At 37.9% G+C, this 14364-nt stretch overlaps 3 protein-coding genes and 1 long non-coding RNA gene across 5 annotated transcripts in view; 3 read left to right on the plus strand and 1 right to left on the minus strand.

The window, feature by feature from the left end:
• Window positions 1-1905, plus strand: part of LOC118737331 — a 131939-nt gene extending 130034 nt beyond the window's left edge. For both annotated transcript variants that reach the window (XR_004992808.1, XR_004992809.1), the window contains one exon: window positions 1702-1905. This is a non-coding gene — a long non-coding RNA (uncharacterized LOC118737331). The remainder of the gene's footprint in view (window positions 1-1701) is intronic.
• Window positions 1906-1941: 36 nt separating this feature from the next.
• LOC118737334 lies at window positions 1942-3515 on the plus strand. The gene has a single exon (XM_036467771.1). The coding sequence runs from the start codon at window positions 2042-2044 to the stop codon at window positions 3056-3058; it is 1017 nt and encodes a 338-aa protein (XP_036323664.1). The 5' UTR covers window positions 1942-2041; the 3' UTR covers window positions 3059-3515.
• A 747-nt stretch (window positions 3516-4262) lies between these two features.
• LOC118738435 lies at window positions 4263-5717 on the plus strand. The gene is made up of 2 exons (XM_036469371.1): window positions 4263-5062; window positions 5152-5717. The coding sequence occupies exons 1-2, from the start codon at window positions 4921-4923 to the stop codon at window positions 5715-5717; spliced, it is 708 nt and encodes a 235-aa protein (XP_036325264.1). The 5' UTR covers window positions 4263-4920.
• A 3910-nt stretch (window positions 5718-9627) lies between these two features.
• LOC118737336 (N-sulphoglucosamine sulphohydrolase) lies at window positions 9628-11718 on the minus strand. Its single transcript, XM_036467773.1, has one exon. It carries the CDS (start codon window positions 11275-11277, stop codon window positions 9676-9678), a length of 1602 nt encoding a protein of 533 aa, XP_036323666.1. The 5' UTR covers window positions 11278-11718; the 3' UTR covers window positions 9628-9675.
• Window positions 11719-14364: the final 2646 nt, after the last annotated feature.

Consider the following 14364-nt stretch of genomic DNA (forward strand, 5'->3'; position numbering starts at 1 on the left):
AGCGTATTTCGAAGTCATTGAGCACCCTGTATTGGTTACACTAGAAAATTGAAATTGGTAAAGATATTACAATTCGACGGCTGAGTGCAAGATCGCTCGGTTAAAATTTTTCAAGAACGCCCTAATTCTGAATTTTGTTGAAGAACGGAAAAAAACGTTGATTTTTAATACTTTTTTTCGCTAAAAGCGTTTGTTTTATTATTAAAACTCAACGCGAACTCTTAGCCACTTGCAACTTGTACTTTATTATACTAAAATTTAATGGTGTATAAAACTGCATACCAAAAAGTTTTATAAAAACCAAAAAATAAAATAAAATTTGGTAAACTTTTTTCTATACATTTAATTTTTTATTTTTTTTTAGTACATATTTTTTTTTTTTTTGGGAGAATTCTACAATTGATTGAATAGATTTTCTTCAAAATTGCACTTTGCACTAAAAAATTTAATACATATCTACAAGCGAAAAATTCAAAAATCGAGGTTATTAGGTTTCATTGAAAAAAAAATAGTCGAGTTGAGTGAAAAATGAAGCCTCCAAAAAAAGTAAAACGTTGGGCCATTTTGTTTTCTAAATGGTACACAGTGCTTCGACTATATGGCGGCAGGTGGATATAATAGTTAACCTGCACCAATTTCGCTGAAACTTGACATGTGCTTTAATTTTACTTAGGAATAGAAAGTTATGAAATTTGGTGAAGATGGAATAATCGCCACGCCCTCCACACTCGTGGGCGGAAACATTATATTTCATTCGATTTCGATGAGATTTAGTTTGTACTCTCTTTTTTATTACAAAGCCCTAAATATAAAATATGTGGACGAGTGGATCACTATAACGTCTAAAACTCGCAAAAAATGTGGGCCCAGTAATTAAATGTAATGGAATTTTGGTTAATTTTTGTTTCTTGTTTTCCACTCTCAGAAAACAAAGGTTTTACTTAAAAGTTACATTGGTGTAAATATTCTCTTTTCTCCCAATGTTTGCTGTGATTTTTCATTGTTCAAAACATTCTTTTCGCGAAATCGCGCACAAAGAAGCTGAAAATCGAAAATTAAGAGAATCGAAAATTACATGTTGTTTTAAAGTCGCACGAAATGATTCAATTATATATTCGAAACCTAAATAATATTCTATAAAACATGCGTCTAACTTCAAAACTTGGTGAACCGGTACTCACACTTTTTTTTACTAATAATGTTTAGCATTTACATTTGAAAGTCAATAAAATACCAAATAAATGGTAAATACCTTCACGACACTAAAAGCATTGATTACAGTTGAAAAAAGAACACTTGCTTTGATGAGTTCAGCGCCAAAGGCAACTTAAGTGATTGGCCGGTGTCGCGCCGATTCCAGTATTTTTCTTTTGTGTGTTTTTGAAGTGTACCCTTCGAGGAGAGGGGGAGTAAGTAAATGATCTGAAATTGTTTATGTATGACTTTTACTTTTCCCTCTCTAAACGCAACTGGTTTTTCTTATCAACTGTCACCATGCATTTTTTCCACCTGCCGTCATATAGTCGAAACACTGTGTAGCGCCCCCGAAAATCCGCAAATAAAGTTTTACATTCCCTGCGATCAACCTCGCAATATTCAAAAAGAATTGAACACCATGCAGTTTTGCCAATTTTCGAAGCAACATTCTCAGCAATATTATTTCTAAGTTTAACTTATTTATTTCATTCCATCTCTTTACAGTACTCGAATTGCCGTCGATATGCTATACCATCTCCAAAGAGTCTTGCATGCCCTCCGGCTAGTTCACCTCATGTTTACCGTGCTGGTGTTGTTGCTTGGCTCAACAAATGCCGCTGGCGGTAGTATACCATCAACGCATAAGAACTCATCGCCACAACAGCAGATAGCCACACAGCAACAACAACAGTCACACCTGCCACAACAAACACACTTGCAACAACAAACACACTTACAACAACAAACACACTTGCAACAACAACAACCACAGCAGCAGCATCAGCAACAACAACCGACTCCAGAAATTCATCAAATTATACCTCAAGACAGCACTCGGTCACACATGCGCCCACACGACCAACAGGAACCTATGATTTCGCTATCAAATCTACCAACAATAACAAGCAGCAATAGCGATACGTCCAATTCTGAGTATATGATGAAAGCCGTTGGTGTCGATGAAGAGATTAGTGATCCATATCAATATTTGAACGATTTGAAGATTGAACCACGTTTGACTGCTGGAAATGGAATGGCTTGGAATCCATATATGACACCGAATAATCATTTTTCGCAAATGCCAACAATGCTAACTAGTTTACCTTACAATCCTTATGGCCCGTTTGGCAATACACTACCCCCATTGATGACTCCACGGCTTTTGCCCTTCTATGGTTATCCTCAACCAATTTTAATACCATTACCAATGTTTTTCGGCCCTACAGATTTACTCTACCCTGGCTATACCGGAACTGGCAATGAAAACGACGAGTCCATACCCCGCACCGCAGGCGACCAAAGAGCGCAATCTTCTCACTTCGACTCCACGCCGATGTCTGGCTTAGCCGGATCAAATCCGCGAAACTCTCAGATCTATTTTATGCGTTTTTCACCAATGCCGTATATGTTCATACCCGGTTTGGGCTTTACTCCCTCTCAGTCACCTGTGCCAGCTATACAACCATACACGGCATTGCCTGCGTTGCCCGCGATCAGCCCGATTTGGAATATACCGCTTAACTTCGTAGCGAATGGCAAACCTACAAGCATATACCAGATCGGTGGCACCCCAAATGATATTCCCGACTCTATGCAGTTCAACAATATGAATCTGTTTGGTATACGTCCTGCCGCACAATTACCATCTCCATTTGCTCTTGCTGGAGTCAACAGACCGGCAGCCTCGAATGTTGCCAACAGCTATACGTCACATGGGCCACAATCTTCATCAAATTCACTTCAACAGGACTCCAAAATGACTTTGCTGAAACGTCCATTCTTCTTTAATGGACGCCCAGATGAGATCTATACGTTGCCGAATAATTTTAACCCGCTTTACTCGAATGCAGCATATTACTAGTACAAAGATTTTACATATTTCATAAAACTAATAACTCAGAACTGAACTGATTTTATTTAAAGGTATTATATTTAATTTTTGAGAAACCGAAAGACTATGGGTAATTCAATAAACTATTGAATAAATGTGTCTTGCGCGTGTTCCCTTTATTTGTCTATTCTTGATTCTTATATGAATATTCTGGAAACTAAGTAGGAAATATTTTATGTATTTACCTAAAATATACAAAGATAAGTATGTATGTATGCAGTTTGGATCAACATCTCTGACGTCTACATCTTTTGATTTGAACGAGCTTTATCTCATTAAGTACAGCTCGATCTGATGAAGAATTCAAAATTTTTACAAAAGCCCTTTTCTTCCAGAAATGGGCCTGTAAGTTTAACACCGTGTGTCAATAGCAGGCCACTATTAAGAAAATCTAGGGGAAAATTCATTTTGGCGGAATTCGGAATGTTTATATGTAAATATGTATAATATACATTGTATATGAATAAAGATCGTGCTCGTCACGTCATTACCTTGGAGATCGGTCTTGCCTATGCATACTGTTCAATAGGAATACACGAAGAACGTAAAGGTCTCCCCTCTAATGACTTCTACTATAGTTGCAGGAACGAAGTAAAGAGTTTACGGAAAAATAAGTGGATGCTTTACAGGTCACACTAGTGATATCACAATGGCCCTTCTGCCTGAAGTGTGACTCTCTAAATTCCCTATACATAGTGACAGTCAACGTGAATATCCCGTAAAATAAAATAAACTTTACACAATCTTCATTTTCAGTTTCTTTACTATAATAACACTATGCGACAGTCAAAATCGGGATGGGATGAAACCAACGGGAAATGTTATATCGGCAAAAAATATTTTTTTTCTTCAAACATTTATTTTTACCGGCAAAACTGTTGATTATATTGAAAAACGTTATATGAACAGATTAAAGGAATTGTAATTTTTAATTTTTTTTAAATTTGTTTGAGCAAAATAGGACTAGTGGTTCTCGAGTTATGTCAAAAAAAAAGACCACCAAAGGTAACAATTTCCCCTATATGAGAGTTACTAACTTCAAATCGATATATCTCGATTCCTAGACGTGACCCAGCGAAACGCCGGGACACGTATAACTTCTTTTTTACCGATATAACTTTCCCCGGTAGTTTGAACCCTTCCCGATCACTGACCCCTACCATTTGTCTCACAGTGTAATAAGAGTGGCGAATGCACCTGCCTCGACATGGTAAATGACAAAGGTGAGTTTTCCAACATCTGAGTGGACGATCAACCTACATGTTTCAGAAAACTTTCGGCATAAGGTTCCTTACCATTGGAAGACTATTGTCGAATCTTTTTTTCTGTTATATAAGATCCTATTTAAACTTTAGCCAACTCCCGTATTGATAGTTTTTTTTTTTGTTTTCTGTTTTCTGTTGCTTGCATAAAGGTACTATAACAAAAAAAGTAAAAAAGAAAGTTCGATATCTGCGATAAGCGCCATAGTTCAACCACACACCACGACTTCTGGCAAAGAGTTAACGACTACGATGCCAATTAATTTGTCATTCGTTTGGAATATCAATTCGATTTACTACTTGACATTTCATATAATGCGTGAACCGTTAGCGCTGCGTAAGCAGGTGTAAAGTCACGCTAAAATTGGTCATAAAATTAAACGCGCTTGGCCGGAGCTGTGGAGCGCACGTGAATTGCAGCAAAAGTATTTAGGCGTATACTTAATCGCAGAACGAAGTGGTTTAAACCAATAGCAAGGACTCGAAAAATTGTAAACATTTCGAAATTTTTGCATGTGAATCTTAAAAGCGATAAGAAATTTCTGCCGCAAATTTGATAAGAACGATACGATGAACTTCAGGCGAAGCTCACTTATTCTACTGCTGATGCTGGTGTTGCTTTACTTTTGCGCAGAGTCGGAAGCCAAAAAGTGGCGTTCACATCACAAGAAGAGAAGTAATTCACCTAAAATTTCGGCCACTTTTCGTACAGGTGAATAAATAAGAATAAATGAAAATATGTATTTCTTTGTTTTCTTTGTTTTCATATGTGTTCATTATGTATGTATTTTTTGTCATTAGTACCGCCAAAACGCAAACCAATGCCAAAGCATCTAACCGCCGCACACAAACGAAATGCGAAAATGAACTACTACCATCCGCTGCCCACCAGTTGGCCTACTCACTTTGCGGATACCTTGCCACCTACATACTACTTAGCCTCGAACTATCCACGTTGGCGCTCTTATCTTACAGCGCCGGCGCGAAGAAGTACACTAAGAAAAATGGATTTGACGCCACCATTTGTGCCCCTTCTTCCGTTTGGTGCACATCCGACAGCAATGCGGCGCGCCGATGAATTCGATATTAACAGCAGCAGCACTTTATCCACTGCACCTTTGGTCGACATGAGCGCTTTCAATGCCGCCATTGCGGATGGTATTCTGGACACTGACTTTTCCCAATCGTCTGCAAATCGAGACTTTCTACAACCGGAGATTTCATTAGGTGGCTGGACGCCAGTGGACTACAAGTCGTTTATGGCAGATGCGGATTTCAGTCTCTTAAACGATCAGATGGATCTAAGCCGTCGACTGGACATGGATGGACCGATGTATAGCAATCCATTTGAAACACATTTTGTTTAATGAGGTATTTGTATTTAACTTTAAGTAGAAGTAGAATATGTAAGGGACGTTTCCTTAGTGAACCAGAAGAAATAAACAAAAAAAAAACAGGTTTGTTATACGAAAATAAAACAAAGAGTTTGTACTAAATGCGTATCGATTTGGTCCAAGTCCAAAAACAGAACGTCAGTTGCTTCTCTTCGGCGCCTCTTCCTCTGCTCAGGATGGAGGCGTTTGCATCCATTCGTATGGCATTATCGAGCCAATGGAGCTATATTTGAAAATACTGTCACAACAAAACGAGATTTTTCAGGAGACGTGTTCAAAGTTTTCGACTTGCTCCCAAAATGTAAAGAAAAGATGCATATTGTTTTGTTACGCGGACACTACATGAGATTTCAGCACGTTATTTACACACAACGAGTAATTCTGCATAGTTTGCTCAAAATGCTCATTTTTTGAGTTATGTCAGACCTTTAGTAAATGAGGGATTTGTATACACATATGTATGTGTTTTGCTTTAGCGTAAAATTCCGATAGTAACAATACATGGCATAGTTATAGGCTGTGATAAACTCCAAATAACAGCCTTAGCTAAATAGAAGCGTTGAGCGGAGCGTTTTCTACCGCCTAGCGTTTACAAAAAAGCGTCAGCAAAATAAATTGCCAAAAATCAACGGTAGTTTGTTGCCACTTCCAACTTGCACTTTATTTTACTATAATTAAATGGGCTATAAAACTGCATACCCAAAAGCATTGTACATCCTCCTTAGAGCGCGGTTAAAGCTTAAACAGACGGCAGCGTTGATCCGGATTAACTCGGACTTAATCCGGATCAACTGCAGTTAATTCCCGAGTTGATACGGAACAACGCTGCCATCTGTTTATGTTTTTACCCCGAATGTGTACGAGCGTAGCGTAGAAGTGCGTAGAAACATATCCAGTTTGCTGTTGATAGAAAGAGAGAGAAGCAAAGTCTATTTACGTCGCGGTCATGCGGAGGTGAGTTTTTGTTAACAAGCAGATCCCATAAGATAGATCGTGTCAGTTGACACGTTCTCCGTTTTCATGTCCATAGGTAACTGTGCTTTAAAAAAAAAACACTATCAGCATTTTGGCATTTCCTGTTCTCATTTAAAATTTCTTTCATTTCTCTAAAGATTTATTCCAAAAACACCAACACACTAACCAAAAACCCACCTACAGCCCGCCAAACACACAAATACGCCTGTCATGACATAACTTCCAGAAGATTTCAGCAAACATCTCATGGAAGTTATGTCATAACCAAGGAACGGATTTTTAGGACCTAAAATCCTATAAAAAAGGCAAAATAAAATAACGAAATAGGCTGGAAAAGGCAAAATAAAACAACGAAAAAGGCAGGAAAAGGCACTAGGTATTGCAAAAAAAGCAAAATAAGGCACTAAAAAAAGACAGAAAATACGAAGAACAATCAAAAAATACATTTATTTTAAAAATGTTTATATTACAAGTAAAAAGAGAAAAACTATGAACTAGTTTCATTATATTTATGAAAAATTTGTACTTCGAATCTTTGACTATTTTATCCTTTCGAGTTTCTAACTCATAAAACTTTAATCTGAATAGTTGTAGTAACATTGAACCACAAGATGCATTTTCATTCGATTTTCGCGAAGAAAAGCCTTGAAGTAAGTTGATACAAGTGGAGCCCAATTTAAATATGGAACGTTTGAAGCGTTCCTATTATCAGGAATAAGGGCGTTTTCCTCGCCCTTTACAATTTTATCCACACCCCTTATTATCTCCAAGCCTACGTGAGCTGAGAAAACGGCTTTGAATTTTTCCAACACCAATTTGGCAAGAGGTCCCTGCGCTTCTATAAGCCGCATTTTAATCTTAAAAAAAAAAATTGTAAATGCTATAATCACTTTTTTAAAGGTAGAAAAGGCAAATATCTTAAAAAAGGCAAAAAAATGCAAATATCTTAAAAAAGGCAAAAAAGGCAACATCAAACTAAAAAAAATCAACAGAAAAAAAGGCAATTTCCATAAAATCCGTTCCCCGGTCATAACTTAACTTCCACAATAATTAGAGAGCGACAGTTATATCCGAGAACGAAATCATCATCCAATTCGTCCTCAATTTCAATGTCCAATTCGTTTTCCGTAGAAGAGTTTGTTTTTTTCTTGCCCTGTGACTGCTAACCATCAACTCGCAAAAGTTGGGTAAAAATAGCATCCTCTTCTGAGATTAGGAGCGGAAGAAATCGGAAGAAATTCCCGTTAATAGGAAAACGTTTTCCAAATGCAGCATTAGCTTACTAAAGCCGAAGTAGTGCACATTTTTAAACTGAAAACCAACAGTACATTCAACATTTTCTAAAAATAAATCACAAATTTAAAAAAGAACATGATAAGTCATAAGAGTTCCATTCACCAATTTTAAACAACTGCTCCGGAAAATATCTAATTTTGTGCCGGACTTCCAGCTTTGACACTAAAATTTAACATTTTTTTTTTAAAGTGGAGCTCATCAATTGTGCAGTGAGCGGCTCATTTAATATACAATTATCATAGAATTTATGTCAGAAGTAATGTCAGACTTTAGCTCCCTTGAATCAGTTTGACCTGGAAGTATTCCGAGGTAGTTTATGAAGAGGTCAGGCATTCCCCTACCAGCTTTGAACATACCTTTTGCGATCCCAGCGTCCTGATTTCCGCCTGGGTATCAATGTTGATATTTACCCTCCTTGTCGACAATACATTGGTGCATAGCTAATCGGCTGCCTCTTTTATAGCGGCCACCTCGGCCTGAAAAACGATACAGAGATCCGGCAGTCTGAACATAAGATCTACTAAGAATTCAGACAGTAGACACCTCCTACAATTTTCACTTTCAGCTCCGATCCCCCCTGAAAATGTTTATTGGACGTCTTCTCCAGAGGCAAACCCTTCTTCCATTCGTCCCTTGGAGGAATGTGCGCGGAGAAGGATCCTTTTGGGCCACCGCTGTCGCAGTGCGCGCTACCATTCCGCAGGGCCTAGGTTCAAGCCCAGTTTCCAGCCAACATAAAAAAGTAAAATAAAAAATAAGTTTCCAGCCACCATAAAAAAATAAAATAAAAAATAAGTTTTCTCTAATAGCGGGTAGCAATCTGCAATTTATTTTTACCAAAAACGGCCTCTGGGAGCGCTTTGGTGCAAAAAATATGGAAATATATGCTTTAGCAATATTGTTGAGGAACATTGTTTTCATTTTTCCTTGATGTTCCTTCCACTTTTTTTTTTTTGCAACAAAGCGCACCCTTGTGGCACTTTTTGGTATAACTAAATTGCAGATTCCTCGGATCCCAAGCTCCCCGAAGGGCCGTACTTAATGTAATGTTTTAAATGCTGCTCTGCCTCACAAACGTCAAATTGATAAAAAGGCTGTGAAAACTGAGAAATTATTTTTCTATATAGAATCCTGCATTTCAGAAAAACTTAGTTTCATAAATTCCCCAGAAAGCAAGTTAAATATAACTTAATTTCTGATCAGAAATGAGCCCTTAGACTTGAAAAAAGTTATTTTTACAAACGAAGCATTCATATCAGTTCTATAGTATATTTTCCATACAATCATTATTTCAAATTTATATCTTATTTTAAGGAATAGCTAAGTATTTGTTTGTTTACTAAAGATTCTGTGTATTTACATACATACATAAATATGAATGTTTTTTCAAAATTTCATTCATTAATACAAAGGTATATTTATAACAATAAGTTATTTTTTAAATTTAATTTGTATAGATAATTGAGTATACAATCGCCGTTCGGAGTCGGCGTAAAACTGTAGGTCCCTCCGTTTTGTGTGACAACATCAAGGCGCACGCCACAAATCGGAGGAGAAGCTCGGCCAAACACTAACATATGTGTAAGCGCCAATCTATTATTATTATTAATTGAGTATTATACCTATAAATATGTAGATAGGTAGATATGTATTTAAATACTTAGATCAACTCATACTTGTCGTATTGTGTCAATGAGCGCCGTAACGCCTCGTGTCCCAGTGTCAGACAGGCCGGACTTTCTTTGTATACACCCTGCGCCTCCAGCACCGCATGCGGCGCGCAACGCCATGGATCGCCTGTCTTCACTTGCCACTTGACCAAACGGGCGCTCAACTCCTCAAATACACGCTGATATTTAGATTTCTCCATTAAATTGTTGCGTTCCAAAGGATCAGCCTTAATATCGTACAACTCCCACTCCGGTCGTTCATAATAGGAAAGCAGCGACTTGTACCATGGATAGGGCTGTTTAGCGATCGTCGCATTCAACAGTTGTTGGAAAGTAGGCGATGTGTAGAGATCTTGATCGATGGGGAAGTAGGACCAGAAGTTAAGATTGTGTATCAGTTTGTAGCGGCGTGTGCGTATCATGCGCATAGGGTAGGTCATGGTGACCTCATGGAAATTTTGACTACCAAAGACAGCGTCGCTCTCCACTGGTTGTGGTTCTTCGTACAATATCGGCAGTAGAGACTTGGTTGCATCATCGCTAGATCCATTCACAGTAGGTGTGTAGTAGTGGAAAGCATCAAGTACGGTGTTGAAAATGTCCAGTAAGCTTGACATGGCCGCCGTGGTCTCATGGCGACGTGCTTTAACTGTTGGCGCCGCAATAATCATTGGTTCGCGCACACCCCGTTCATAGAGGTTCGTACGACCGCCTGGGAACGGTGGACCGTTGTCCGATGTATAGATGACTAAGGTATTCGCATCGAATGCTTGCGCTGCGAGTTCTTTTAGCACCACGCCGACACCTTGATCCAAACGCGATGTGGTCATGTATTGTGCTGCCAGTTCCTGTCTTACTACATCGGTATCAGGTAAATACGCCGGCACATCCAAATTACGCCAATCATAATAAATTGGTTTCCAATCTGGTATTGTGCCCATTCCTTCCTCGCCGGAGCCCCAACGTTCACAGAATTCACCATACTGCGGTGTTATGTGGCCACAACGATGTGGATCGTGAAAGGCGACCAGTAAGAAAAACGGACGCGCTTCCTCTCTAGCCTTGGCGAAGAACTGCCGTGCATAGAGCCTAATATTGGTTATATTGCGGCCTATTTGGTTGATCGGATGTTGCTCCTCTGTCTGCTCGAAATCAAAGCGAAAGTTCGGAGCAGCACCAACATGCTTCTTGCCGATGATGCCGCTTAGAATGCGACCTTTTGACTTTTCACGCAGCACATTCGGTAGCGACGAAACACCGGGCAGCACGTTGAAATTATGTACGCCCTGGTGGAGTCCATACATACCATTGCTGTGGCTCGCTTGTCCGGTTAAAAGTTGTGCGCGACTTGGCGAACAGCTGCTAACCGAAGTGAATGCGTTGTTGAAGAGCAAGCCGCGCTCAGCCAATGCATCTAAGTTTGGCGTCTGGCAGAACTTGTTTAGGTATGCGCCCGACTCGAAGCCAGCGTCGTCGGCTAAAAGTATCAAGACATTTTTTATTTCATCATTTGCCGCTGACGTTATACTTAGCGGGCACAAGGCGGCAAGAAGTGCTAGAAGTTTGATTGTAAGTTGATAGAGCAGCGACATTACAAGTACCTACGATGTACATATGTATGTATATATGATCGGCCGATTTATATATTTCCAATTGTTTCAACTAAATATTTCACTGATAGGCTCTTAATATTGTTATTTTTCTTATAAATATACATATATTATTGGTCAGCTTATGTGACAGACATTTTAGTAACAATTAATCCAAACAAAATTAAAACTGCCATCAGCAACGAGAGTCACTGCCGAACTAACGCAAGACTATTTATCCGGCTTTGATTTAAAGCTGAGACTTACATTTGCGCCAGCAACATTCGTTCATTCTCAACTTTGCGGGTGAAGCGAGCTCAAAATTTGTATCCCGCTTGCTCTACTTTTGGTTGCGACAATAGACTCCAGCTGAGGCAGTTGAAAGATACAAATGTATGTACGTATATACATATGAAATTACTGTGCAGTACGAGAACCAATGCTGGATACAGAGCGCCAAAGAAGGTCTTACAGTAGGCCTAGGATAGTAAATAATCACTTAAAATAAGTTATTATGTATTAAAATTAATTGCTGTGCATATGGCTTGAATAGATACGGTAACGACTGGACAGATACGCTAACGACTGGACAGATTCGGTAACGACAGATGATTGTGTCATAAATAAATTATAATTGATAGGTTCTTATCAACAACAATATACCTTTAGTTAGTTTTAAACATTATGTGTAAATAAATAATTTTGACTTTTTTTATCTATAATGGCCCACTGTTCTATTGCAATGCTTTTGCCCATTAATCGAAGTGAATGCCAGTTTTGTGTTCAATGTTGTAGGTTGAATTCATGTGGAGAAGGTAGAAAGTGGGAAACATGAAAGTGACCAACTTATATATATATATGTATATATCTTTACAATTGATAGTTAACCCTTGAATGAGTGATATTTTTGAATGGAATTAATCATGCGAATGTGTTTTTAAATTTGAAAAACGAAAAAATTTCGCAATGTTAGCTTAATGAGCAAAAAAATACTTATATATTTAAAAAAAATATTTCCTTTGGTCACTTAAACGCTTTGATTTTTTAAGATTAATTTGTTAAACAAAAATTTAGATTACAAATTTTCAAAGCTTCTCTCTGTGATCAGTTTTGCTTCAACATTTTTCTTCTATCATCCGGTCTGATAGTGAATCAAGGTTGTTTAATACTTATATTTTGCAAACCCTCCACAAAATTTTGGGGGTATTAAATTGCGGCTCGGGCTAGTTATCAAGGCTACAAACCGGTTCCTGAACTGAACCACTACATTTTTCGGATTTCCAACCGAACCGTTTCTATTTTGAAGTTCTCACCAAGCTTTTCTGGTGTTGAGATTTTCGGCTTGGAGAGGGGTTTTAACTTTATGATAGTGACTCAGTGTATAGTTCTGCAAATAAAATAGGTTTGGTAATTTCTTGTTGAATTTGGTAACAAATAAAGAGACATTGTGGCAACACTGAATACGGAAATTTTAAGCGAATTATAGAGCAAGTTTTGTATGACGATGCGGGACTAATTTACTATTTGCTTGGTAGCAGGAAATATCTTGCCCTTCTTCAACTTCGCAATGCCATAGTTGCACTTTTTGTTGATTGGCACGGCATACTCAAATTCCACTCGGCAGACTTAAGCTGAAATTAGTCGAGAACGCAGAACGTATACTTAAACGCAGTCTGTATACGCAGAATTTTGTCGATTACTGGAGCCCTCAGTGTTGGTTACTACACTGTTGCCACTCATCAATGCCTTTTCATAAACTTACCCTTTCAACTACAATTTTTCGTGCTATAATAGATTTTAGCTAAATATAAACTACTTAGTTTTCAACAAAAACCTTGTTCAATAGTAAATTTCAAATATTTTAAACATATTTTGAATAGGAACTTATAACTTTTTTACCATCTGTTAAACTGACGAAGTGGCAACCGTCTAAAGAAGGAGAAATCAGCTGACACGGAAAAATCTAAATTCCGCAGATTTCTGCGCTACGGGCTACAACTACAGAAAAATTCTGCGGAGTTGAGTTTTCATTTACATGGCGCTTTGGTAAGACAGATCGCGTCAGCTGACTCGGGTTTACGTACCGGTAGGTTTACGTTCTTGACTAATTTCAGCTTTACCGTTCGAACACAATACCGGCAAACGGCGAATTTCGCCCAGCAAAGCGATGCCGTCGTCCAATTTTCGCCCAGCTAAGTCGCTTACTGAAACACATATAGAGTATTATACCTTGGTTATAATGCACGGGGCGAATCGTAACAAATCGTGGCGAATTCGTAAGGATCTATTGATTTTAGATGCTTCCGTTTTACGTTACGTTCAACTGCATTATAATCGTTTGAATTCATTGCCCATACAACAAATTGTTACGTGACAGTTCACTCCGTTCCGTTACTTCCATTAAAATCCAGGCATTATTTAATTCAGAAGGCTGTCAAATGATAAGATGACCGTATTTCAAAAAGGAAGCTTTTACAACGAATAGGGAAATACCAGCAAGAATAACAAAAAAAAGGCGATTTAGAAAATACATATAAGCATGAGAGCCTACAACTGTACAGCTCAACAATTTCAAAATAATTTTAATAGCTTTTCTAACAGGGAATTACAATTTTCAGGTTATAAACAAACAAAAAATCCATATTTAATGATAATTTTAATTATTTTACCTAAAATAGGAGAAAAAATGTAATAATGATATAAATTTAACTTTAAGTTAGAATAAGTTACTAGGTTTATGAAAAAATTAGACGAGACGTTTTTTGTAAAGCGTCTAATTTCCTATAAAGGTATGTATCGTATTTTTTAGTGCGATAATTCATAGCCGAGAAAACAATTTCCAAAATTGAAAACAGTTTTTTTTTCTAAGCAATTCATATGGAAAATAGAAATCCACGATGCGCAACCTTTTAAACTTAATATTTAGGGTTGTGGTTTTAGCAGGCATCTTTTAATATACCCCCGGGGGTATTGAAGAGGGGACTACTAAAAAAAGTTAGTCTATTTTTTTTTGGAATCAGTCTAATTGTCACCAGGGTCTTGTTTTGCCGCTGGCGCTGACCACGGCGATGGAAATAAATCTATCGTCGC

Source organism: Rhagoletis pomonella, unplaced genomic scaffold (genome assembly GCF_013731165.1).
Source record: "Rhagoletis pomonella isolate Grant_MI unplaced genomic scaffold, Rhpom_1.0 Rhpom_scaffold_00004, whole genome shotgun sequence".
NCBI lineage: Eukaryota > Metazoa > Arthropoda > Insecta > Diptera > Tephritidae > Rhagoletis > Rhagoletis pomonella.